General features: G+C 43.2%; 1 protein-coding gene and 1 non-coding gene across 6 annotated transcripts; both read left to right on the top strand.

Moving 5' to 3' along the window:
- Positions 1-98: 98 nt before the first annotated feature.
- PTCD3 (pentatricopeptide repeat domain 3) lies at positions 99-26,512 on the top strand. Of its 5 annotated transcripts, none has more exons than XR_011973024.1 (25): positions 99-250; positions 1,946-1,998; positions 2,114-2,150; positions 5,147-5,192; positions 6,219-6,287; positions 7,085-7,189; positions 7,610-7,733; positions 10,564-10,679; positions 12,903-12,979; positions 13,780-13,867; positions 13,955-14,015; positions 14,282-14,364; positions 15,017-15,161; positions 16,371-16,421; positions 17,683-17,772; positions 19,064-19,092; positions 19,665-19,771; positions 20,440-20,518; positions 20,606-20,696; positions 22,055-22,140; positions 22,557-22,705; positions 23,621-23,675; positions 23,914-23,955; positions 24,059-24,217; positions 25,082-26,512. XR_011973024.1 is itself a non-coding variant. In XM_072636943.1 (24 exons), exons 1-24 carry the CDS (start codon positions 144-146, stop codon positions 25,161-25,163), a joined length of 2,076 nt encoding a protein of 691 aa, XP_072493044.1. In that variant the 5' UTR covers positions 99-143; the 3' UTR covers positions 25,164-26,512. The 5 variants fall into 5 exon arrangements, 2 of the variants coding, with proteins under 2 accessions (XP_072493044.1, XP_072493045.1); XR_011973026.1 differs by having other exon boundaries at positions 119-250; positions 5,134-5,192; XM_072636943.1 differs by lacking the exon at positions 23,621-23,675.
- Positions 23,186-23,322, top strand: LOC140521891 (small nucleolar RNA SNORD94). The gene has a single exon (XR_011973168.1). It is a non-coding gene; the product is annotated as a small nucleolar RNA SNORD94 (small nucleolar RNA).
- Positions 26,513-27,359: the final 847 nt, after the last annotated feature.

The following is a 27,359-nucleotide window of genomic DNA, read 5'->3' as shown; positions in this document are numbered from 1 at the left end:
AAATGTGTAATGAAAATATTAAAAAAACCTTCCAGACTAACATGGATAACCTCCCCTGTCTTTTTGCCCAGTGGTATTTCTCTCTCCACTTCCTCCTTTCTCTGCTGTATCTCTTCCCGAGATGCTTTGTGCATGAGGCCAAGATGGCAGCGGCTGCAGGTAGTCGTTTCCTTCGCTTAGGTTGTTGCTGGTCGCGGCTGCCGTTGACCGGTAGAAGGGCTGATGCACGAAAAAGAGTTACAGGAAACAGGTATGGGGCATGGGCCTGTGGGGTAAAGTGGATTCGGGGCCTGTTGAAAGCTGTGGTGGGAAAGGGAAGAATAAATAAAGGATCCTCCACCCGAACTGTAAAAGCATTGGGGTGCGCATGCGCGCCGTGAAAGGCACGTGGGACAGAGAAGGCGACCTGGCGGCCTTGAGCTGCTGGGGTCACACTTTGGCGATCTCCTGGCTAGGACTTGAACCCAGGTCCTCTTGGTTTGGGGTGCTGGAACACAAAGACAGGGCGAGTCTTCCTGGAATGGATTCAGTCAAGCCTTGTTTCTGTCTAAGTAGCGGGCGGATTCCTAGTAAATCTGCCCTTTGTTGGGGTGAGATTGATACCTGTCTATGGGTGGGATTAAGGAGAGGTCGGTGTATGCAGGTAGCCTGGGGTGGGCCCGATGTGTGGGGAGAGTCAGGGTCCAGGTCCCATCTCCGCATCCCACCTTCCAGAGCCGGTTCTCTTTGTGCACTGTACTGTTTATCCCGCCAGATAGCCAGCTCCTTGCATTTTTCAATTAAGTAAGTATATATTTAAGCACCTCCTAAGTGTCAGGAGGCGCTGTGCTCAGCTGTGGGATACAAAAAGAGATAAAAGGTAGCCCTTGCCCTTAATGTAATTACTCATCTAATCATTTTCCGGGCCTGCTGGCCCTTTCTTCCTCCCTAAAACCCACCCCAACACAGAGGAGGGGCCTAAGGATTATTAATTACCCCTCGAATTAAATTGGGAATTTTTCACAGCGATTTTGTTGGCCTGGAAAGGGAAAAGATGATTTCTATCGAGGTCATCCCAGTAACATCACACTGAGAAAGGGAAAGCTGGGTAATAAGATTGCATTCCCTCCTCTATCTCATGTTTGTATGTCATTGTTCGCATATGGTCTGCGTATATAGGTAGTGATGTAGACAGAATGCTGAACTTGGAGTCATGGAGACTCGAGGTCAAATCTTGTTTCACACACTTAACTGAGTGACTGGACAACTTCTCCCTTAACTTCTCCCAGCCTTAATTTCCTCATCTATAAAGTAGGAATAAAAATAATACTGTACCTGTTTCACAGTGTTTTTGTAAGGCTCAAAAGAGATAATATATGTAAAGTGCTTTACAAACCTTAAAGTGCCATATAAATTTTAGATATTATTAAATGACCTCTGAGGTATCATCTAGCTTTAAATCTGAACTAAATAAATAGTATTTCTGTCAACTTGTTCACATCTCAAAAATAAATTTGCCATATTCACCCCTGATTAAGTCACTTTACTGTCATTAATATTAAGACATTCTTTGGTTTTATTGTTGGTTTGTCTAATGAGATCAGCTTTCCAAATTTTGAATAGCAACATTTGTTACGATTTTTTAATCCCACTAATAACTCAAAGTATGAAGGTTCTGCAAATATGGAACAAAATAAACTGAAAGTGTGGTACATACCAAACTGTTTTAATAGAAGGGGCCTAGAAGAGCAGAGTTCTTGTCCAGGCTCTTCCACCTGGGAGAAGGTATTCCTCCTTTCTGGGCATCAGGAGATTGAATTAGAGACTTGACCAAGGTTTGTTTCAATACTAACATTCAAGGCGGTGACCAATTCCATCATCCATGTTGGGGTAGAAACTTAATATTTGGCATAGTTGAACTCAGTACTTTGGTGATGAGCATGTCAGCCTTATGTGTTTAATACAGGCTTTATTCTGGAAGTGCATCCCTCCCAGAAGCAGCAGGAGCTGATCTTACAGGTACGATACCTTCAGCGTGCTCGTGGCATCATTTTGGCTTTAAGGCATTTTGAAACTGGAATTAGCTATTTCATTGAGAAAAATTAAATCATTGGTTTTCATTCTTTTCTTTAAGGTTCTGAAGAAGTGGTCATTCCAAAGAGAAAAACTTGGTAAGTGGTGCTGTTATTTCAAAATAGTGATTGTTCTAATTTGGAAGAAATGACAGGATGATCTGTGGAATCAAGTAGTATCAGCATTTGTGTAATATTTGTGGCTCTGTGATGTTCATTTAAGAATCTTATACGACAAAGAATCTGAAGAATTAGCTTTTGATGCTTATCTTGCCATTCATTGACCCAGTGTTTCTCTGAAAATAAAGCAGCTGGGTGACATTTGGTAGTCATGGGCACAGGAGGATGGCCATATAATAAACCTGGTTGAAAATATCCTGAGAGGCTGATTTATTTTGGGGAATGTTCTAATGATTCATGTTCCTTCTGGTCTTTCTAGGACCAACCTGGAACCAGGCCAGACCTCATAATACTCATTTGACCATCACCTGCCTTGAGATCCCTGTCTCTTTAAAACACAACTTGAAGCATAAGCATCTTTCACCCAGACCTCATAGCATTAAAGTAGAGCCAGGTTAATCCCCAGCTGAGTGCTGTGCTTGGTCCTACCAGATCTCATCTGGGCCCAAGGTTTCATGAAGAAGATAGAGCTCAAACTTGTCCATAATGGGGAGATGAGTGTGAATTAGCATTTGGATTACTGCAGCACATGAAAAGAGCAGTGGATGTTAGAGTGTGGTGCTTGAATTTGAATTCCACCACTGATTATTACTAGCTTTGTAACCTTAAGCCAATCACTTATACTTTCTGGGCCTTAGTTTACCATTTTATAGATGAAATCTATACTGCTTGAACTACCTACCTTACAAGGTTATTGTGAGGTAAGCATTTTGTAAACCTTGAAATGTGTGATTATTATCTTCGTTGTTATAAGGACCACAAGACCTTTCTATCTTGCTTGAAGCTTAAATTTTCTTTGTGTGTTGTCTCCCTATTAGAATGTCTTAAATTTCCTTTTGTATGCCCAACATTAGCAAAGTGCTTTGCACACAGCATGTGATAAATGCTTTTTTTTTTGTTCATTTTTAAAGTCTTTTGAATGTCATGAGCAAACCATGGAGGTAGGAATTAGGATGGGGGTGGTGGGGTGTGGACTGATGAAACTGAGCTGACCAGAGAAAATCCCTATAATAGAAAAATAAAGGAGAAGTTAGGTTAGATTGTTATAGTAGGACTTGTTGATGTCAGTGAGGGTTTGTGACTTTTGACCTATAAAATAGCTGAGAAATAATTTAGTCCAGTCCTTTGTCTTACTAATCAAGAAGTCAAACCCCAAAGAGGCGACGCCTAAGGATCACAAAAACATTAAGTAGTAATGGTGGTGGGTTTGCTCTAATCATTAGGAGTTGTGGGCTTCCATGCAGTCATAACATAATGAAAGCTGACCTCAGAAATGATTAATTTATTAATGGAGTGGGACCAAGGAGGTTGGAGGCAAAGAGACCTACAGTTGCAATAATCCATACTAGCTTCACCATCTGTCCCATCATTGGCTTCAAATATATCCTTACAGCAACTTGAAAACATGGCCAATTTGCTTTGATACTTATGCTAACATAATGACTTTTTTTGAGAAAAAGATGATGAGATACAATGAAAAGTTAGTAAACTGTGAGCCGATTTAAAGAAATATAGCTTACCTATAGTTATTTACATTTCTTAAACATCCTCTTAGCCTGGTGTCATATTCACAAGCAGCTGCTTTATCCTTACAGTTTGAAAGGGAATATTGAAAGAAGTTAGTCAGATTTCATATCAAGAGCAAGGCCAGTTAGTTTTTCCAGAAGGCAGAAGTTTAACACTACTGTGCTAATTAGTGCTGCTTAGCAGCTGGAGATAAGTACTTGACCTGTTGGTCAGAGGGTGGAGATGTGAAGGGCAGCCTTAAGAACTGTGCCATTAAGGTGAACTTACTGAATTTTGTCATTTTGTGTAGATTTTATTTATTCATTCAATCAGCATTTATTAACTACCTACTATGTACTATAAGTGTCAGGGTTAGGCAAGTTTCTTAAGACTTAGAAGTTACAGAGAAAGTGCTGAACTGCATTAATAAAGGGAATTTCTTTACCTGGGACCTCTGTTCAGTGAAATCACACGTCTGATCCCTTTATGTACAAGATTGCCGAATCCATCTTTGGCAGAGAGTTGGATGAACCAGAAGTGCAGGATGAGATGAACAATATCACTTACAATTGGTTAACACATTTATTTTGCTTGATTTAAATTTATTGGTTATGAAGGAGGGCTTTGGGGGTGGGGGAAGTGAGAGTCACCATAACAGAGAAGCATAGAGAAAAATTTAGGTGGGCACACAGTTTTAGAAGGTAAGCAAGGTAGTGTTGGTACTACCGTGTTTAATGTGAACTTTAAAAAAACTAGCTGTAGATAATAGATTCACAGTTTCAGATGTAATTCTCTTTTTTCCTGTTCTTTGAACATATTCACATGTGATGTTGATCAGGAGTATTTTGAAAGAGAAAAGAAAATTTAGGGTAGGGTATGGTGGGAACTTGCCTAGTATAAATCACTTATTCTCCTTTTCCTTAAGGTGCTTACTAGCTCAGATGAGGGAAGGAGGTAATCATGTGCCATTCTGTATGTGTCTCACAATTTGTTCCAGTATAAACAGTAATGTAAAAGAGGTGTTATTCTTATCCTCGTTTTACAAATAAGAGGTAACTGAGACACAAAGTAGGTATGTGATTTGATCAGGGTTGTAAGAAAGTATCTGAGGCAGGATTTACACTCAGTTCCTCCTGACTCTGGGCTTTATCCTCTCTGCCACCATAGAAATTGTTTTTGGATTGTTAGTGATTCCTTTCAGCACTTTTCCTATTGTTTCTTCACTTACAGCATTCTCTGCCCTTTTTTATCATGTATTACTGCATGTGGCTCTAGTTCAGAGAATGGATTTATACTGTTACCACTTGTGCCAAACAAATGGGAGCACACCTAAGGCCAGACTCCCTTAGATCCCTTGATGAATGTACAAAACTATTTTTCATATTACATGTTTAAGTTCTCATTTTTAGGGATAATGTAGCAGTTCTTCAAGCTCTGGCATCCACCATCCAGAGGGTAAGTACTTCATTTTGGGTGCTTCATCTAAGCTGTCCAGTAATGCCTCTAGTAATAGTGAGATTTCGATTTTGTGAGCTTATTTCCACACAGTCATTCTATATCAGAATTCCCACATCTAATAGAGAATCAATTCCTTTTCTAAAGCACTTTCCCCTCATCAAGCCTGTGGGGTCAGTAATTGAAGCATCATTATCACATTTCAGTGATGAGCAGCACTGGGACGTGGAGGTTAAGGTCTTTGTGCGTGATAGAAAAGCTAGTAAGGATTAGAACTTGAGTCTGACCTAGGCCTTTGACAGTCTCTCAGCTGGACCCTGAGAGGGAGAGCCACCTTTCCCACAGAGGAGCATCACAGCAACTTAACAGGCTGATTTGTATTTCTTGCAAAGTATAATTGCCGAAACTTGTCAATAGAAACTTTTTTGGACTGGATTAGTGCTTTCTGTCCTCACATTAAAAATTTATAAACTATACCTAGGTACCTTTTGAATCTCCCCTCAAAATTAATACCTAATGTTCCAGACTATCCATTCCACTGTGGGACTGCCCAGTGTTTCTCAGTATAACAGAGTTTAGGCTTCCCTTGTGTCTTTCAAAGTGACTGAGAGCTACGCTATCCAGGAAAGCCAAGTCTGTTTTGAAGACATGCCCCAGACCCCTGGAAGGGAAGGTTTAGGAATCTGATTTCCCAGAGAGCCCCAATACTTGTCCTATATTGAAGTTTCTTTGCCTCTCCAGTGAAGGCAAACATTTAGAGATTATATGCCATCTCTTCTTAATTGCTTGTATACAGTACCCTAAAACATGTTCTGACATTGAATTGTTCTTACTGCTTGGCTTAATGGTTGCCAGTTTTTAGATAATACTCGATGACTTTGCTCCTCATTGGGAATTTCTACTTTGGGTCTTAAGTCCTCCCTGCCCTTTAAAGTAGAGTAGTAAAAATTTCAGAATCCTCAGAGTAATTCTTGATCATCACTACGGTGATGAAAGTAAAAAAGTTTAATCTTGTCTTCTCCCCAGGATCCCACTGCTGCCCATTACACATTCCAGGATGATCCTTTCCTCACCCCAGTCACATCTTCAGAAGCAGTGAGTGTTTTGTATGACCTTGTTGTATCCCTGTCCTTGGGGTGGTGCATAATAAGACTTGTCACTCAGTCTTATCCACATGTACAGGTGCTGACTGGTAACATTCCAGATTGTGATTGCTTTGGAAAGATGTGAAAGGTAGAGAAGGTGGAGAAAGGGAACAAGTGAGGAGGCTTCTTCATGGTCAGGTCAGCTATTTACAGGGTGAAAACATCGACTGTATACCTGAGTATGTTTGGAGTCAGCTAGAAAGAGGAAAGTGAGGAAAATGGCGATTATAAGGTACATGGGGTGGGTTATATCAGTGTGTGTTGAATCTTAGTGCCAACATCACGTTGATTTCTCAGTGTAGCCCCCAGTCCACCTCCTCAGTCAGTCTCCCCATTTCATCTAAAGTCATTGGGTTTGTTTTTGTTTTTGTTTTTTTTCTGTCTAGCCAGGCTGCACTTTTTATCTCAACAACAGATAGCTAATCTTTTTTTTGTTTTTTAACCATTTTTATGGATGAGTTTTAAGAATTTGTCTTGACTTCATAGAGATTAAAATTTCAGTAAAACAGTAAACCTGATTTTATTTGGTTGAAACTTTGGTGGAATAAGAACTACTTAATAAAAATTAAACAGCTAAAGTGTCTTCATTCTGCATTATAATCAAGGTGGCCCTATATTTTTTCTATCCTGTAAGTAATAATAATGACAGAAAAAAGAAATTGAAAAGTGTAATTAATTTCTCCCCTTTGAATCCAAATAAAAATGAATACTAGCTAATGTCTAAATCTGCCTCCTTTTTTCATACAGCGGTTGTTTTTATTGGCAAAGGATTCTGGAAAGAATGCAGCAAAATACATTATTAATACATATCCCAAATTTTTTGAGAAGGACATAGCTGCCCCACATATACCGGTAAGTGGAACTTGGTCATTTCCTGTCATAGATGAGTTTATTTTTAGTTTTTCTCTGAGGTGATCAACATTTGCATAGCCATTGAGGAGAAAGCTTCTTAAAAGCGTTGTGCTGAGTTGCCTGGCAAAGGGAGCAGAAGAGAGATTCCTCCACCTTTAAATACTTTATTCTCCTCTTTTGATTTAAGAAAAAACAAGGAGTGGTGTGATTACAGGGTGACATGAGGTAGTTAATAACTAGCAAATAACTTTGCAGGTTACTTTATGCAACTCTTCAAGAAATACATGGACCCAAGGTCATTTTCTAACACACTTGTCTGGTGGAGGGAAGAGGGAAACATTGACAGTTTTTAGAGAGTTGAACCCCGTCCTCAAGGCCTGACTGAACAGTTCTCTCCCCCAACATCTGGCCTGTTTTTAGTGCCTGATGCCTGAGTATTTGGACCCTCAGCTGGAGGAAGTAAGCGAGGCTGCCCTCCAGGAGCGCATCCGGCTTCGCAGAGTCAAAGCCTCTGTGGACATGTTTGACCAGCTCCTTCAAGCAGGTAACAGCATTTTAAACTGATCTCAGCTCTTAGGAAATGGGCCCAAGCTCCTTCTGACCTCCTTTCACCCTCTACGTTAGTGTGCTAGGATGGTTTTCTATAGAAGTCTCCAATTTTCTCCAGTGATACTCTGAATTGTGAGCTTCTCAAGACCCAGACTGGCTTTTGCCTTTCTTTGTATCCCCAGTGCTTAGCATGACACCTGGCACACAGCAGACACTTATTAAATGTTTAGTGACTGAAAGGTGCCAGAACTACAGTCATAGACCAGTAAGTTGTGTTCTCCTGTGGCATGACAGAGCGTTGTTCCTGTGTCCTGCTGTCTTGCAGTTTACTTCATATGGTGCCAGTGGTTAATTGCATCCAGACTACCCCATGTCCTGCAGTGGGCCTGAACAGCTAGGCATATAGTTCTGGAAGGATGGCTGAAAGGCTTTTTAAAGTGAACGTAGAAATGGTCAAACAAAATCGTATCTGACTCTGCTTTAGCTGCGTGGACATTCTCATCCAGTAGGAATAGGGATGATGGTGGGTTTTAAAAGTGTGGAAAGAGAAAGAACTTGCCCTCAGCTTGTGTCAGAATAACACTGGCAGGGAGTTAGAAGACCCAGGGTCCTCTAGTCCTTGTTCTGTTTTTGTGAACCTAGACAAATTGCTTAACTCTACCTGAGCCTTAGTTTCCTTCTTTGTAAAAGAAGAATATAAGACTTCCCCTTCATATCTTGGAGGATTACCTACAATGAATATCAAATGATTCTGTATCATAGATCTTAGGATTTAGATCAAGAAAGGACCCTAAAGGGCCCAGGCCCCCTCTTTACCAGGGCACAGAAAAGTGAACCCATTGTTTTCACTACCCTTTTTTTTTATCTAGGGCACTGTCATCCCTGCAGTCACCCAGGTTTGCAGCCTTGGAAACATTTTTCCACCATTCTCTCTCCTTTCCCCCACCCTCCAGTCTCTTCAGTTGCTAAATAGAAATGTCCCTTCTTTCTACTATGTCTTTCCCATTTATCCCTATCAGTCCTCGTGGATTCGTTTGCCACCTCTTTGCAGAGAATCCCTAAATCCATTTTGCTGTCCTGAGCTCCAGTCCCCTCTTGCCAGCTCCTGTCCAGTTCCTCAGAGATTTCATGCAGGCATGCCAGCTCCCCATGGTGACAATCACCTAACTCCTTTGTCCCTCCAGTCTGCATTTTTAAAGAGGGAGGGCAACCAAATCACTCTGGGTGCAGATTGAGCCAGAATAAAATGTAATTGGGAAATAGTGTGTGCCTACAGGGATCTCTGTGTGCTGTTCAGAGGCCCCTGTTTCTATTTGAGTTGAACACCATTGGAGTCTATGACCCCTGAAATCCCTTTAAGTTGTGAAGTTACCTTCCTTCATCCAAAATGGAATCTATTGCCTTTAAACCCCCACCCCCAGCCCAGCTGTCCTCTTAACATAATGGTTTCTCTTGTGGGCACTGCCATTCTTCCATATGTTGAGTTCTTAACCTCAGAGTCCTTTCCAATTCCTCTCTCTCCACAACCTCTCTCACATACTTTCCGTTCTGTTCACTGCCCCAGCTTCGGGCCTTCTCACCTTCCCCCAGAGTTCTTATCAAGCTGGCCTACTCCCTGTTCTCTTCAAAACTACCTCTTCCTTCAGAATGTGGTTCAGAAACCTACTTCATCAGGAAGTTTTTCCTGTTCCCCCAAATGCTCGTGCCCTCCATCCTTGGTTTTATTTTGCATGTACTTGGGTACTTTTTGACTCCCTCATTAGACTCTAAGCTTCTAGAGAGTGTGATTATTTCGTTCTTCATATTTACATATTCAAGGCCTAGTGCTTAGCAGGCTATTAATAAATGCATGTTGGTTGGTTGGTTTTCTTTGAACTCTTATCCCTAGACTGGGATCTCTGGGTCAAAGGTTACAGATGATTTTTAGTCACTTTCTTAGCATAACTCCAAATTGCTTTCCAGAATGGTCTGACCATTTGAGAGGTCCTCCATTATATTAGCAAGCCTGTCTTTGTGCAGTCTACTCCAGTGTTGTCTGTGGGCATCTTTTGTCAGTTTGGCCAATGGGTTGAGTTTTGGATGAATTCTTAGTTGTTTTATTAGTATGTGGGCATCATCTTTCATGTGGTTACCATTTCATAAATCCCTATTTTGAGAACTGTTTTTTCATATTCTTTGACTACTTATTAGCTGGAGATTAACTCTTGGTCTTATGTAATAATTCCATCTGTGTCTTGGGTGCCTTTACCAAAGATACAGTTTCTTCTTATACTGGGTGCCTTGATTTTGATCTTGCCTTTCAGTTAATGTAATCCAAATGGTCTATTTGATCTTCTACAATTTCCTTTCTCCCTTCATTTAAGAGATGCTCCCTAGTCCTAGCTGCATTGTTGGTTTTAGTCAGTAATAATTGCTAGACTTTTTGCACATCACTTTACAGTTGGGACCTCCTTGAACCTCACAACAGCAGCTCTGTGAATTAGGCCCAGTGCAAAGTTGTGTGGGCAGCTCCCATCTTGTAACATAATTTGAGCTCTGGAAGGATGCTTCTCTGGTTTTTGTATTTTTCCATTATCACAGCGACTTTTTCATTTGTGTTTTAGCTAGCACTGTGCTGAATTGGAGTCAGAACGACCTTGCTCTTAGACAGATCATTTTGTGATTGATTAAGTGATTTTGTCTTGGCCTCATGTAGAATGAAGTGGGCCTAACAACTTATCGGGACTATTGTGAGGAAAATGCTTTACAAACATTCAAAGGGAATTAGTTGACAGCAGGGTGCTTGGGTCCTTTCACCTTTCATAGCCTCTTTTGTTTGTTTATAGGGACTTCTGTATCTTTGGAAACAACAAACAGCCTCTTAGATCTGTTATGTTACTATGGTGACCAAGAGCCCCCAAGAGAAGAGCAACCTCACCAAATTGAGGAATCAGAAGAATTGGTAAAGATCTGCATGTTGGGGTTTGGGGTGGCTTGGGGGCTGCCATCATTTGCAGTGAAGAAATCTCAGAAATGTTCCCAATAAATACAAAAGTAAAGCAAAGATATCACTTGCCCACACACACAGTTTTGTTAGTGGTAGCAGTGAACTAAGAAAAAAAATTAAAAGAACTGACAAATTGAGCCCTTTTTCTAATGAGCTGATAGTTTACTCAGAAAACCACAGAATCACTAAAGAAACTCAACGAGACAACTGATAGCTTTGTTAAAGTAAGATAACCTATAAATCTACAAAAATCAATGGCATTTCTATCTGTCTAATAAAATCTGTGAGAAAATAGAAAAGGAACTCTTAGAATAACTACAAAATGCTACAGAACTGTCTGAGAGTCTACTAAATTACACTTAAAAATGATGTAAGCACAATTGCAAATATTTCTTTAGAATTGCTTTTGGAATTTTTAAATGTCTTAAAGTAGCAGTAACTCCCTGCTCTGCTTAGGCTTGACTTACTGACCTGATGACAGCTTTGCCGGGCGTCTCAGAGCTGTGTGAAGCAGGAGATCTTGGGACTTTGCAGGCTTTGATTCTGTCTCTGAGGGGATTGTCATGCAGTCTTAGGTCACATTTCCTCTCTGTGCTTTAGTCTCTTCATACTGGGTGTCCCAGAAGTCTTCGTGCCATTGTAAGCATTTGAGACTTTAGTCTGTAATGAGACTTTTGGGACACTTTGTCTTTGTAACTACAAAAAGGCACCATTTTCCCTGCTTTGAGCAATTGAGAATTTTTTTTAGCTGTCCCAGTGTTAATTGTGGGCTTTATACCCCTGAACAGGTTGGCTTTTGACCAACTTCTGCTGGTCACTCTGAACTAGGAGGCTTCACTGTCCCTGCCAGTACCCTTGGGACTGGAGCAGTAGGGATCCTTTTTCAGTTTTTCTTCTCTGCCGCCAAACAAAACCAAACTGAACGAAACAAAATATACCTCTCTCTTCCAGGAAGGTTGTCTCAGCCTGGGGCTATTCCTTTGTCATCTCTAAAAATGTAAATAACCTGATTCAAGCATTTCAGTACAAATTTAATTTAATCTGTTTACTTTGTTCTTGACATTTGAGTGAAATGGGGACATGAGCTACATGAGAAGTAGAAATAGGTGGTCACGCAGGGGTGGTTGTGAATTTGGGATCCTTGGAAGGAGGGATACTTAGCATTGGTCAGCAGGTAAGGGAAGAGCTTTGTGTAGTGGGCCTGTGGGACATGGATACCAGGTTGGTGCTGCCAGGCAAGATTGAGGCATGGGATGGAGACTGCTCCTCAGTTTGCCTGGGATGTACTTTACTTGTCTCCTGTACTGGTGATGTCTATGCAGTAACGTTCAGAGACCGTGGCCAGACTCACTGGTCTCAAGTATCCATGCAGCAGCCAACAGCAATGGCCCTCTTTTCTGGCATGTTTGGTTTGAACCTAGTCTGTGAATATACGATTTTATTATTTCATATTTTAAATTATATTTTCTTTTGCAAGTAATAGAAGTTGAGTAATCAGGAGACATACTATACAGGTAGACAGTTTGGGGTACAGAGAACTGATTCGGGACTCTAGCCATTTTTGCTTAGTCACTCTATGTGAGTCACTTCCCTCAGTTCTTTTCATTTGGCCAAGCCAAGCTATTTTCAACTCAAATCTCCCCGCACCTACCATCTTAGATGTAGGCCTTCCCTTTCTGCTTCCACCCTCCTGCCTCTCAGATAGCAAGCCAGAGCTTCCTCTGTGCTTAGGGCAGTTCACTCTCTGGGTGGCCAGCATGGCCAAACCTTTGGGGTTTTATGCCCTTTCCTTCTCCCTCTCAGGTTCAACATCTTTCTCTCCTTGTGAGATTGTCTGACTTGCTCTGGTTGGTCATCTCTTGGTCAGGTCCATGAGAATTTACCCAGTGAGAAGTAGGGTATACGTGAACAGTTTGATAGTATGTCCAGGAAGAAAGACAGTGGAAGGCTTGTTTTATGGCCACTTTCACCCCCTCTCCCTCATTTTGGGGTTTTTTCTCACTTTTTAGGGGAATTCACATTGAGATCACACTTTAAGATTTAGAAACATCTCTCACAACTTGTGAAAGAAATATGGAAGTTGAAGGCCCAACACTGGTCTTGTGCTCCTCCTGCCTAGGGCTCCTCGCTCAGTGTTGGCTGTGACCTGCACTCATATTTCTGGGGCATCTGTTTCAGGAAGAAGTAGAAGAAAAGCCAGCATGGAAGGGGTCCAAACAAAAAGCAGCCACGTCACAGACCAGGATTACCTGGAGGTGGGTAGGTCACCTCTTTTGCCTGCACTTACATGTGGAGAAGACTGAAAACTTAAGGGCAGCTGTAAAGACCAGGAGCTGCACACTCATGTTATCAATCTTGGAAAGCACTTCTAGTCTGCCATTGTGAACCTTTTCAACCTACAATAGGGTGCGCATCTTCAAACAGAAGGCTGTGTTCATGACTGAAACGCTATTTGGCCTTTTTTTTCCCCGAAAAAAATAATGCTGTTGTCTTTGTTATCTGTCCATGACAGGGCAGCACCACTGGCTTTTATAAAGCACCTCCCTCTGGAAGAGTTTGAGGCCTTTTTCTAGGTACTGTGTGCTATGTGCCATATGCTCTCAGTCTCAAACCAGAGCAAGTTTATGTCACCTTGCACCTGCAGCTTCTGGGTTAGCTGATGAGAGCTTTGTCGGTGCTAGTCAGTGCCACACACAGAGGGAAGGCCTGAGGGTGCAGACGCTAGACTTCCTCTCTTTGGTCACCATCCCTTCCCCCACCCCCAGACTGGGAAAACAAAGGGTATACATGGCATCATCCCCATTTGTTGAGAAAACTGGGGCCCTGGGAGGCCACAGAATCATCTGATCACTGTCAGCACTGGTCCCCTTGGAGAGTTTATTGCCTTTGCAGACCAAGGGCCTGATGTGAGACCTGAGGGTCCATCAGGGACTGTGGGGAGCCATTGGAGCAGGTCGAGGAGAGGGTTGGAACATCAGTCTCACAGCTCTCCTGGGTTTGTTTGGGTCCTCTGTTGTTTGCGGACCCTTCATGTGTGATTTCTTCTTTAATCTAGAGCAAACAACAATGCAGAAAGAATTTTCGACTTAATGCCAGAGAAGAACGCGCATTCCTATTGCACAATAATCCGAGGAATGGCCAAGGTAGGCCCAGGGCTGCCCCTTGGTCTCTGCTCCCTTGACTCACTGTCTCCCACTGACTGGGCTCCCTTTTCTCCTGCCCTTCTCTAGCATCACGCTGACGAGAAGGCCTTCAGCACATATACAGAGTTACTGAACAACCGGCTCCGAGGTGAGTACTTCTTAGGAGGGTATAGATGGGGCCATGTCCTTCCTGTGTCTCCAGCACAGAAGCCTCCAATAGAGAAATGTTTGTCAGGCACTGGGTGAAGATCTAAGCTCAGGCTTGAGTCAGGATAGAGAAGAGCTTTCTCAGTTGACATGTGTTCACAGGAGGACTGAGTCAGACTGGATTACCCAGGCAAGATGATGACCTTTTGCTTCTTCCATCATCCTTTCATCTTCATCCCCAAATGTGTTTTTTTCTTCCTTTTGCAGCTGATGTTCATACCTTCAATGCACTGATTGAAGCTTCATTCTCAGTGAGAGATAGATATGAAGATAAATGGAATCTTATATTGGTAAAGTTGTTTTATCTTCTAGCAGTTTGTGCAAAATACTGCAGGTGACCTGAAAATTCCATTTCTATTTTTAAAATTATAATAATGATGAATTCCATTGCAAATAAGGAGAACCAGATGATGGTGACAAAGTTGGTGATGGTGATAGTAGAACCGGGATAATTCATGAACAAAAAAAATTAAACATTATTCAGAAAACCTGAGTTGGTTTCCTGATATTGAATGATTGAACATGTACTATTCTGGACATTATAGAAATGGAACAAATAACCCACCTATGTTCCCCTTTCTTAGAAAGGCCACTGTTTGGACAGACTGGCTGTGGCCAGCCCTTCCTGTGTATTGGGCAGTCCAGGCAAAAAACTTAGAGAGGACTGTTGAGCATGGCCACCACAGTGTGCTACATTCTGCTTAATGGGTGGAATGCTAACTTTGGGACAGACTCACTTGACTTTTAGCATAGGTAAAAGAGAATGCCATAAGAAATGTAAAAAAAAAAAAAGCATTCGTGGATGAACCAAAATCCAGTTTTAATAAAGGAGGTCAATTTGGCTCTATAGATTGTAGAGTCGTCACCGAGAGCACTTCGAATAATGCTTGAACATAAAACTGCTCACTCTCATTCACAGACTTCTTGGTTTTTATTCCATAGGATTTGTTGAGACAAATGGCTGAACAGAAGGTGAAACCAAATCTTCAAACGTTTAATACCATTCTTCGTGTCCTTAGGAAAATGGGTTCTTTTGGTAGAATTCCTGCCTTACAGACCCTGTGTGAAATGAAAGCCCTTAAGATAGGTGAGTGGGAGTCCTGGAAGTTAACCTTGAGCCCCAGTTTGGGATGTAGTATTGACTTTAACAGTTAGGTCTGGTTAGGTAGTAGTCCCATATATTCACTTTTGGTTTTAATTTACGGTTGTTAATAAATACTGGGTGAAGTAGCATAGTGTGGTGGATTGAGAGTGTGGAAGGGCTGCTTCTGATGTCTCCATCCTTTCATCTCTCTGTTGCCCATGGCAGGACTCTTAAAGTTTTAGAGAAAGCCCTCACTGGACTGTCTTGGTGGTGACTGTTTCTCTTGAGGAGCTCTTTATACCAGTGAAATTGCAAGTCTAGTCTGAAAGACACACGCACATGAATCTCCCAGGGCCTTCCTAGTGTTTTTTTCTGGCCTGTTGGCAAACTGGAAAACCAGCTTTAGTCTGTATATGTCTGTATTTTCAGGGTACCTTGTGACATTACTACTTTAAGAGTTAGAATGAGCAGGTTCATATATCTCCTAAACCCACCGAAATTCTGTGTTGTAGGAGATGGGGGCTCCTGGGTATGTGGGAAGCACTTAGAAATTCTCCAACCTGGAAGCTAGAGCGACTTCTACCTTAATCAGCTACTTTGGCCAAAACAGTCTGCTTTTCTCATTGGAGCTCCTTGAGCGCCTGGCATTGACCTAGAATAAGAGTCAGCCTGGTGTTGGTGTCCTTAGAGAAGAACCCACAGCACTGCCCCGTGAACTCCACCAGCTGTGCTTCACTGATAACCTCCCCTACAGTTGTTCTGAATTGTATCTGCTCTGTTGTACTACCCAGAAAGACCTACATTGTGCACAGTGCAACTCAGTCATTTCATTTTATCCCTCTGAGTTGCTGCAGAACTTTGGTCAAAGTATTCATATTGAATTAAACTTTTCCCCCAAGCTTTCACTTAAAGACTAGACCTGTTTTTTAACAATTAAGATTTACCTGTGTCCCAGCTTCCTAGTGTGGTTAGTACAGCCTAGACTCTGAATAGGAAGCACTAGTATTTGAGGAAGAGTACTAGACTAGAATCTGCAAGACTTGGCCTTGGGTCTTCTGTCTCCCACTAAATGGTTGTGTGCCTGGGTGAGTCACGTGACCTACCATGACTGTCTGTGAGAATGTTTCATAAAATAAAAAGTGTCCTCGAAATGTCAGCTATTACAACTTAATTCTTTATTCTTTGTTTTATCCCCTTTTTGGCAATTTTGAGAACCTTCACTTTCGACGTATCACTATATACTTGAAATGTTTTACAAATCCGGTATGTACAACTTTATGTTATGTCTATCTGTAGAAACTTTAGAAATGTTGTGAATGCAAAGAGTAATTAAAAAGACTGAGCTTCTGAGGATATGGTTACTTCTTGAGCAGTGTGTGAGCCTCAGAGTGTTTGCCATCATCTGTGTTTAACTTGCGGGAAGGGGAGGGGCCTTTATTCCTGTCTTTGACCTCTTTAGGGCATATGTCCAGTGAGGAGATCACTAAGGCAAAAGATATAAAGTTTCTTGACTTTACTTGCATATGAATTATAATGTTAGACCTGCTATTAAAGTAACTTTTTTTTAATAAGAGATTTTCAGTTTGAGTTCCATAGAATGGTATCTTGTGGTTTATGGCACCTCTCCTTGCTGGTCGTGTCTGATGCTGCCCAGAGCAGTGCTAGATTGTGTGGAGTTCAAAACGTCAGCTTATAGTCTGAAGAGTGGTTGCCTGTTCCTGAGCATCACTCATGGTCCTCACGCTAATATCTGGGTAAAGGTGGGAAGACCACATTCACTGCTTTCATTTCGTACAGTTCTAGAAATTCTTGTATAACCATAGGACAAGGAAAAGAAATTGAGAGACTGAGCATAGTCTGAGAAGAAACCAGACGACCCCTCGTAGTAGAGGACATGACTGACTTAGAGGACTCTAAAAAGTAAATGAAAACGTTGATGGAAACAGTAACTTCAGAAAAGTAGGATCATATAAGCCATGGAAGTTATCACCTGTTGTACATTACTAACAAAACCTAGGGTGAAGGAGATAAAAAAGAAATGTCATTCATTATGACTGCAGAGTATCTAAGATATCTGGGAGGGCAGATGCCAAGACACCCAAGAATCAGATGAATAGAACTACGGAACACTTCACAGAATTAAAGATAGACACAGTGATTCGACAGAGATTAATTGCTCATTGTTGGACCAAGCCAATGTGATAAAAATGACAATTGCCTGAATTCATTTATAGATTCAGTGCCTTACCAATTAACAGTACCGTGTTAAATTTTAATTACATAAAATAGCCAAGCTGTATAATTGAGGGAGGAAAAGGCAAACCTACATGATAGAAGTCCAGCAGTTGTATACAATCTCCTTTTGTGTTTTCCTTTACATATTGAAATGCTTGTTTTTTGTACTAAGTTCACAATTGTTAAGATGAAAAAAGTAGAGATACATCCCATTTTAATTAGTGCTATGAGACTGGAGGGACTAACCAAAGTTCTTAAAAGAAATTCTTATGCTTCACTTGCTCTGCAGCCCCAGCTGTCAAAATCTCCTCCAGTTATTTCTCTGACATCATCAACGAGCTACAGGGCAAGAAGCTTTGCGTACGAGATCTGGATGATGGTAAGTACGTGGATGTGTCAGGTGACCTCCCCACTTAGCAGTGTTTGCTGGGGAGACACCACTACAGCATTTTATCTGAGCAAGGTCCGGGATTACTTTTTTTATTTTTTTAATTTTTAAGACTTTTAAAATTATTAGTTCCAGATTCTCTCCCTCCCTTCCCTGCCCACTGAGAAGTCATTTATATATATGAAATCATGCAAAATATTTTTCCATATTAATCATACTGCAAAAAAAATATAGCCAGAAAATTATATTTCACTTTGCACTCAGTTCGTCAGTTCTCTCTGGAGGTGGATAGCATTTTTTCATCATGAGTCCTTTGGAATTGTCTTGGATTGCTTTATTGATCAGAGTAGCCAGGTCTTACACAGTTGATCATTATAACATTACTCTTATTGTGTACAAGGTTATCCTGGTTCTGCTCACTTCACTTTGTGTCATTAAATATAAGTCTTGCCAGATTTTCCTCAAGTAATCCCCCTTTTCATTTCTTATTGCACATTACTTTGTCATGATCGTATGTTACAGCTTGTTCAGCCATTCCCCAATTCTTGAGCATCCCCTCAATTTTCTAATTCTTTGCTATCATAAAAAAAAAAGTTGCTATAAATATTTTTGTACATATAGGTCTTTTTTCTTTGATCTCTTTGGTATACAGACCTAGTAGTAGGGTTTCTGGGTTCAAAGGATATATACAGCTTTATAGCCCTTTGGGCATCTTTCTAAATTGTTTTCCAGAATGGCTGGACCAGTTCACTGATCCATCTAGTAGTTCATTAATGTGCTTATTTTCCCTCATCCCCTCCAGCATTTGTCATTTCTGATAGGGGTGAGCTGGTTTTTCAGAGTTGTTTTATTTTGCCTTTTTTCTGTTTTTTCATTGGACTTATAGATAGCTTTGATTTCTTCTCAAAACTGCCTGATTATATCCTTCGACCATTTATCAATTGAGGAATAGCTCTTTCTTTTATAAATTTGGTTTGGGAAACATATTTGAGAAATGAGGTTTTTTTCAAAGAAACTTAGTAAATTTTTCCATAATGCTTCATTCTATGGTACCTTTTAGCAAATGCAGTTTCCATGATTATCTGTCAGGTCTGTTTTTGCTTTTGCTTTGTCTCAGATCATGATTACTGGGGAGGAATTATTTTTAACAAACTGAATTTATCTGCCCTACAGCTTGTACTACTTTTCACTAGATTCCTCAGCATTTTTGTAAATGAAAATTTTAGAGGCCGTTTTCACGTGTGCTGACCAGAGGTTAATACAAGCTTATGTTTCTTTTCAGCCAACTTTTTTCCATCTGCTATGAAGGTGGTAAGTACATTTCTTGCTAGTTTCCTATTTCCAGAGAAGACCTTGCTCTCCCTATACTCACAACCTTTCTTGCCCTTTGCTTCCCATTCCATCGCTAGCTTTTCTTCCATACTTGTTCTGAGGATCAGGTTCTGGTGCATCACCTCCCTCCGGGTAGGCCTTAGTTCTGGTTCAAGGCATGAGGCCAGCTCTGCTCTGCCTGGAGAAGCTGAACTCCAGACTGGCCTCAGCAGGGCGCTGTCCACACTGGTGTAAGAGGCAGTGCCCTCTACACCCCTTACCAGCAGAACCTATCTTCTATTTTTCTGAGACTGAGTCTCCCTACCTCCCCCAGGCTGGATGTGCAGTGGCTGCTCCAAGGTCTAACAGCATTCTGATAAGTGCAGCACCACCTCAGGCCTGTCCCTTTTCTAGCTGGCCAAGCTACCCACCTGCCCTCCCTTGGCAACCTTAGTGCTTGGTATAGCTCTGGTGAGCTCGAGATTGGCCAACATTATAGATATATGCCGCTGGCCAAGGCTGAGGTGGACAGTACCCTCAGTTCTATGCTCATCACCCCCACTCTGTTGCAGTGCGTCATGCTGAAAGACCTAGACCTTGCCTACCAAGTCCACAGCATCTTAAGGACAGGAGACAATTGGAAGCTGCTTGGGGACTCCTTTCAGAATTCCTTCTATTAGTAAGTTGGGTGATGCAAACGTGAGCATTGGTTCTGGTTAAAGCAGACTGTTGTAGGTCCTACAGATGAGGTCAGGGCAGACACACTGTCCTCTGTGTCAAGGAGACAGGGCGTGAAGGGGATTGAAAGCCATGATGAAGGAATAGACAGTGAGAGGAGGCGAAAAACCTGGCAGAGAACGTGTTCAGACTATACCTGGAATTACTCTCTGTATTTCTGATTCTTTTAGGAAAGAGTTAGGCAAGCCAGAGCCATGTCTGGAGGGTGGGCAGAGAGACCATATCACATGAGTGCTTAGCGTAGCATTGGCTGGGTTTGGGGAGGGAGAAGACAGGCCAAACTTATTGTCTGCAAGCATGGAAGCAGCTGCCTTGGGAAATTGTGAGTTTCCTCCTTCCTTAAGGTCTCCCTTCATGAAGAGGTTATTTGGACCATTTTCTGGGGAGCTTGTAGAAAATATTTCTGTATGGCATCACAGGTTCTGGGGCCTCTTCCCCTGTCTTGGTGGTGAGAACAAGTGAGCTGGTTCCAGGTTCAGTGAGAATGTGCCCACACACAGCTGTCCTGGATGGTGTGGGTGGCCATTGTCACACCTGGGGACACCCCGAGCTTATGTCCTACTAAGTGGCATTGAGCACCTGGAGAAATGGGTTGTTCTTTTCCTACAGTCACAAGTTCTTCAGTTTGTTGTGCCTAATGGAGCAAGTGGACGTCACTTTGAAGTGGTACAAGGAACTGATCCCTTCTGTAAGAGAGTGTCCCTTGTCATTTTTCACTCTTTAAATGTTCATTTCCCACACTCTTAGAACATGAAGGTTTGTTGCTCTTTCTCAGGTCTGTTTTCCTCACTCGTACCTTTTGATGAGTCTTCTCCAGGCCCTGGATGTGGGGAACCGATTAGAAATGATCCCCGAGATCTGGAGAGGTAAACAAGGACCAGGGGTTGTTCTCCTGGGGGCTGACCTTCCCAGTCTTGGAATGCTGCTCAGTTATTTTATATTCTCTGGCCCAGCCTGAACTAAAGCCAGCTGAAGCTCTACTACCTCATCATTGATCAGGGGAAGCTGATCATTGGATTAGGACGTCCAGACCTAGGGACCTAAAAGGTCCTTCCAACATGGGCAGCTTTCCTCCCTGCTCCCTGACTGAGTGGTCAGGGCACTGTGGGCCACAATGAGGCCTGCGATCTGACAGCTGCCTTCACAGAGCTGAAGTTTTGAATTGTTCTGTTTGGGTCCTAGGGCACAACCAGAGGCCCTTGGTAGAAGTTGCAGAGGGGCCAGTTTAGGCTTGATGTCACGGAAGACTAAGAGCTTCCCTCAGACAGTGAGTTCCCTGTCAGAAGCTTGGGGTGTTCAGCCTGAGTTCTCTAGGTGGGACATTGAGCTCCTCTGGGCTTGTCTCCTTCTAAGGTTGGATTAGATGATGGTCCAGCTCTTCCAGTGTGAAAGTCTTCCTGTGATGCTCCCTGACCACTGAGAGTTATTGAAGCAGCGTGGCAGCTCCAGGCCAGAAGTCACAGGACCCAGTTCAGATGTGGCCTCAGACTAGCCTTGATCTGTCTGCCTCAGAGAGATAATAGCACTTACTTCCCAGGGTGATTTTAAGGATCCAGTTAATGTGTCAAATTTTTAACCCTGTACCCAGGCAACAATAGCACTAAATAAATCGCAGTTGTTACTGGGCAGCTTCTTGTGAGCACAGACATTTACTAGCTCTGTGACCTTGGGCAAGTCACTCAACTTTACCCTCTTTGCCTCAGTTTCCCCATGAGCCAGAGAAGGAAATGGCAAAACACTCCAGTATCTTTGCCAAGAAAACCCCAAGTGGGGTCACAGTCAGACATGACTGAAACCACTGAATGATATTGTTAGTAGTACTGTTATCATCACAAGTATCTGGTAGTAGTATTACATGAAGCTGGTGTCTTAGCTGTCAGTCTGATCAGAGGGCGGCCTGTGTGTTCACTGTTGCATGCACAGAGCAGCTCAGGTGGGTCTTTTGTCCAGAAGCGTTCTGACAAACTATGCGGGCACATTGCTATATTCCCTCTAGAAGCAAGGGGAAATTTCACATTTAATTCTTTCCAGTTTTCCCCCATCTCTATTTTTTTCTGGAAACATAGAGGCAGGGTGTCAAACTGAACTTGCTGCTTTGTGCTGTTTTCCACCTGGAAAATAGAGATGGTGGGATGTGGCAGGTGGGCAGCCAAGCAGCTCTGCTTAGACAGTGGAGATGGTCAGGGCGGTCATTTTCATTTCTGCTTGTGTCTCTTGTTCCAAGATTGCAAAGAATTTGGTCTCACCCGACGGAATGATCTGAGGGAGGAAATGCTGGAGCTGATGGCCAGAGAGAAGCATCCCCCTGAGGTAGAGCCATCCTGCATCTCATCATGGGTTGCCAGCTTAGTGTCCATCTTCTCTGTGTTTGGGACATGAATGACAGTGCTGAGCACTCCCCTCCCCAAGGTCGGGTGGTCTTAGATGTCCCTGTGGAAGAGTGGAGGAATCTAGACCCTTGCTCTCCCCCAGGAAAGAAGAAATGGCCTGGGGTGTCATGGGCCTTCAGCTTTCCTGGCTGCAGAAGACTCTAGGGGAACATTCATGAGGTGCTGGTCTTGAAACCAGTGGAGCCCAGGGCTCAGGCGGCACATAATCATTTTGTGCCTCAGTTTCTCCCTCTGTAAAGTAGTTGTGAGATAAGGGCCATATAGGTGTGACTTGTGGGTTGTCATGAGCAAAGCCAGCATAGCGTGGTGGTTGTGCTGATGACCACTCGTTCTCAGCTCCAGGGAGCCTTTGCTGACTGCGCTGCTGATATTAAATCTACATATGAACGTGAAGACGGGGGCAAGGTCTCAACAGAGTGTCCCACTGGCCCCATGAACTGTATTGCTCTCCTCCTTCTGCGAGGGGGCAGGACCGAGGAGGCCTGGTAAGTACGGCCCTGTCTGTTCAACTGCTGGTGCTGCTGGAGGCACACTAACCATTGTTGTGTTTGGGGACTCCTGAGAGTCTTAGATGCAGGTTAGGAGGTGGGGGGAGTATCATGTTTTTCAGGAAAATGATTCCTTCGGTATCCACATTTCTGCCAGAAAATGGCCTTTGTGTGTCTGTGACACGTGTTGGACGCCATATTTGACGGCCCAGGTTCCTCCCACTGTGTCACCAAATGGTAGCCACATGTGACAGGTGGGGAGACTGAGACTTAGAGCAGGGAGGGATCAACTGCTTTGGCTGCACAGGAGCACTAGTGTTCTGTGTGTATGTCTGTCTGTACACCAGTGGGAGGAATCTGCTCCCTAGCTGGACTTTGGCTTGAAGGGCCACTTTAGGTTGGTCTTCAGTGTCTGCATCGATGCTTTGGGTGCTCTTTGAGATTAGGCAGACGAGCTCAGCAGGAACTCCACAGATGCAGGCTGTGATGATTGGCGCAGGGGTACGGACCTCAGCTGAATCATGGGAGCTGAATGTATGTGTGGCTCTGTCCTCCTGCATGTGGCAGGTTGATGGGAAGCACTTACATGAGACTTGTGCCTGAATCTGAGCCTTGTCCTTATGGGGATGTGGAGCCTGGGGGGTGGTCCTGCCACATAGGAGCTACTGCTGGGGGAGGGACTTGAAAAGGAGGGGCTATGGCCATGAATCCCTGAGTGAATTGGCTTGGTTTTTAAAGTGCATTCTATCTGGCTTTTGGTGTATTTTTGTTTACTCAGTGAAAAATAGTGCCTGTTTTTGTCTTGATTGGATTGTGCTGCACATCTGACAGCTCTGGTCTAGCCCATTTTGCAGGACTCCTTGAGTTCTCTTAGGAGTAAGGATTTTTCCTTCTTTGTACTTGTATCCTTAGTTTCTACCATTGAGTAGAGGCTTCAGAAATGTTGGTTGATTCTTCATTAAACAAGGTATTCTAACTGTAAATAGACTTTCCCTGCAACTGCCCAGGCCTAGCCACATTTCTCTTCCCCTCCTCGCTTCCCAGGGTGGGAGAGTTCCCGAATTTTTGACCTGTTTAACTGCCCCCATCTGTTAGTATTGAAATACCACTGCAGGCTCTTTAGGGATGCACTGCGTGAAAGACACTGGGCTGAGCCCTGGAAGGACATTCCATCCCTAAAGGAGCCCTAATCTTCTCTCCAACAGGCAAGTATTAGAGAATTTCAAAAAGCAGAACAGAATCCCCAGGTGAGTTCCACTGACCTGGCTAAACCTGTCCAGTCTTCAGTGGACAGGCTTGGTGGGGTGTGGCTGACCTGAGAACAGTTCACATTGAGCTTCTCTGTTTCAGAACCGAGTTGATGAATGAATTCATGAACAGTGCAAAGGAAAACCACAATTCTGCCCAGGCTGTGCAGCTGGTGCAGTTGGCCCACGCTTTGAGCTTAGCCTTAAGTGAGCCCCTCACCCAGAAAGTGCTGGCTGAATTTGATGTCTCCAAGGAGCAGAAGTAAGGGTTCCCTTTCCTCTTTTCTTTTCCCCCAAGTCCTGTTAATAGTTATTAAGCCCCTGTAATGTAGGGGCACTGCTAGGGAGAACGTGTGGGATTCCTGTCCTTGGGCTAACAACTGAGAAGCAGCTGGAAGCACAGCCAGAAATCAAGATGAAGTCCTTTGGTGAAATGGCAAGAGCGTCGGGTTGGGAATCAGAAAGACTTGAATTCTTATCCCCAGTGGGAGCTCTGTGACTTTGGGCTCCCATGGGAGGCCTTGGGGCAAAGTTATTAATAAACAGCAGTAGCCAGACTACAGGGGTCCCCATGAGCCATTTGCTCTCTCAGTTCTTTTTTCAGGAAAGGTTCATGGAAGGGAGTGACAGACTCCTGGCCTCGTGCTGAGTAGATGCCCTCTATGTGTGTAGATGCCTTGCTTAGGATCTTGGGTGGGACTGAAACTACCAGTGAAGACCCAGGAGCCCTGGCTGTGGCCACATGGAGCCCCAGGGGTCACTACCCTGCTGACCTACCATTAAGGGTCCGTTGGTCATTCAGTTAATTTTTTTTACTACATTTTTATTGGTGTCTTGTTTCTTACAACATAGTTTCCCCCAATCTCTCTCCTCCTTCCCCCTCACATCATTTAATCTATAGTATTTTAAGACACATTTTTAATTGAATTTTAAAAATCCATTTTTCATATGCACTTGAGGCAACCTGGTGCAGACAGAGGCTCCAGTCTTAGCACTGCTCCTGACTGTACAGCCAAAGTCCCCAGACCACTGTGATTTGTCACCATATTTGAACAGCTCACACATGATTGGGGGTAACAGAAGCCCACAGGAGAGTGTAAGAAACTGTTGGTTTTGTTTCTGGCAGAAAAGCCCTGGAAGATTTATCTGGGACATCCAGTGACAGTGACAGTGACAGCAGCAGTAGTGACAGCAGCGACAGTGAGTGAGGGGACAATCACTCCCCCAGCCCCTGGAGCTCCGCGGCCTCCAGAGCTGAATCGAGCAGGGGAAGACTGCCCGGGAATAAAAGCACTGTGCCCATCCTCTGACTGCCTAAAATGTCGATGCTGAAAGGAGTGGGGAGGGAGGGAAGGAGGAATAGAACCTTTGTTTTGGTTTCATTAGTAAGGATGGGATGGCTCAAGTTCAGTGACTAGTTCCTTAGGCTCTTCACTACTTTCATACACATGGCTTCACTTTGCAAAATACACTGTGGCTGTCCTTCATTTATAAAATTTAATACTGCCTGACAAACTGGCCATAAATATGCATCCTCCGGGAGATTGGCTGCATCAGTAAGCCGTCATCAGACTGTTTGGTTAGTAAATGTTGTAAGTTCAGTGTGCATCTGTCCCTTGGCAGCAGGGAAATTGTTCTATGAAATCAAAGAGAAAATGCACTCACCTGGTGCCTCCTACTGGAGAAACAGTTTCCTTCATTAGACAACTGTCACACCAGCCCTCTTCCTGCTTGGGCATCCCTAAGGTGACAGTGGTGGTGCTGGGTCCCCTCCCTTCACAGTGTCTTCACTGGAGGCCTATGGCTTGGGCTGGTGCTGGCCAGCAGCTCTGATTAAGGTCCATTCCAGAGACATTGTGTCCTGGCAAAGAAATGTCCACTTCTTCCCGTTTGTGGTGATGGAGTGTGTTTGAAAGAGAATAAGGACAGGTTATTAAGGTGGAGTAAATCGTACCCATGTGCGCACACACACATCTCCCCAAAAATGTTACAAACTGGATTTTCGGGAAGATGTCAGGGAAAATTTTGCTCAGTGATCTTTTGATTATTAATATCAAGCAGGGTATAAAGAGGATGTTTGCCAAGGTGTTTGCCACCATCATGGTGGATCCCACAAAGACCAGAAGAAAGAGGAGCTTGAAGTAGACAGAGCTCCTCCACATTCTCCCATTTTAAGCTCATTATAGCAAACTCAAGAACACTGGATGGATTGCAGTCTACACCATTGGAGGGAGAGGACCCATGTCAGGGAGGTAACAGATCCAGATTAGTGTATTACTGAATTCAGTTGAGCACTGGATCCTGTTGGGAATCTTGTCTAATATGTGCAGTTCGAGAAATCATTCACCTTGTGTGCACACCTCTGTTAGCCACGAGGAGAGCATTAGAAGATTATGTCAAATGGTCGATGAGAAAATGGGTTTTGCTTAACTACACATTTTCAACAAGGGTTTTCTTGCTTTCTCAAGGGCCTAGGGAGGGAGAAGGCTGCTCTGAAAATAAAAAGTAATTTTAAAAAAAAATTGTATAAATGCTTAATAAAATCCAGGTTAAAATATTGGTCCTGGAGAATAAATGATAAAACATTCCCCTCTCCTCTTGGTAGAAAATTTGGGGGCTAGGGAGCAGAATGGCACATATGCTACTAAACAATCGTTCTGTTGGTAATTTTTGGTTAATCATTTGTGCTGTGAGGAAAGATTCTGTCTTGGAGATGGGGAGCATGGGGTGTTGAGAAACAAGGCATAAGTAAAACTCTTAGAGAAATTGCAGTGAGGCCGATCCACTGCGCCTCGTTGCCTTTAATAATGCCTTCCTCCTCCCCCACCCCCAAATGCCACACTTTCCAAGGGGCTGGCTCTCCTCTCTCAACTCTTATAGTATCTCCATAAGTGATCTCCAGGGCTTCCAAAGAACGCTCTCCCCTCAGCAAGCTACTCTCCACACCTTCCCTCATCTGGTTCTTCTCTGCAACCTTCTCCTTCCTGGTCAACAAGGTTGTGATTGATGTCTCCCAATTCCCCAACCCCACCTTATTCAGTCCCTGGAGACTCCTGCCAGTTTTCTCTTCCTTTGTGCCTGTTCCTTATTTCATGCCTCAGCTACTCTCACCATCTTCCTACCAACCTCTTTTCCTCTAGTCTCTCCCATGTATCCTTGCCAGATTATTCTTCCCAAAACACTTTGCTCAGAAGATTGTTCAGGACTTTTAACTTTGCTCAGAAACTTTCAATGGCCCCCACAGCTCACAAGGAATGTTTAATATTTGCATTTGGAGGTTGTCAAGTCTTGAGGACTTTTGGGGAAAAGGAATGAAAGGGTACCTGCAGGATGACATGACAGCATAGAGAATGAGACCCAGCCTCAGATTTACATGTATTTGGGGGTGGGGGATGGGTGAGGAG

Source organism: Notamacropus eugenii, chromosome 1 (assembly GCF_028372415.1).
Source record: "Notamacropus eugenii isolate mMacEug1 chromosome 1, mMacEug1.pri_v2, whole genome shotgun sequence".
NCBI lineage: Eukaryota > Metazoa > Chordata > Mammalia > Diprotodontia > Macropodidae > Notamacropus > Notamacropus eugenii.
Note: the sequence above shows the minus strand (reverse complement) of the source record. Positions and strands in the feature narration are given on the sequence as shown.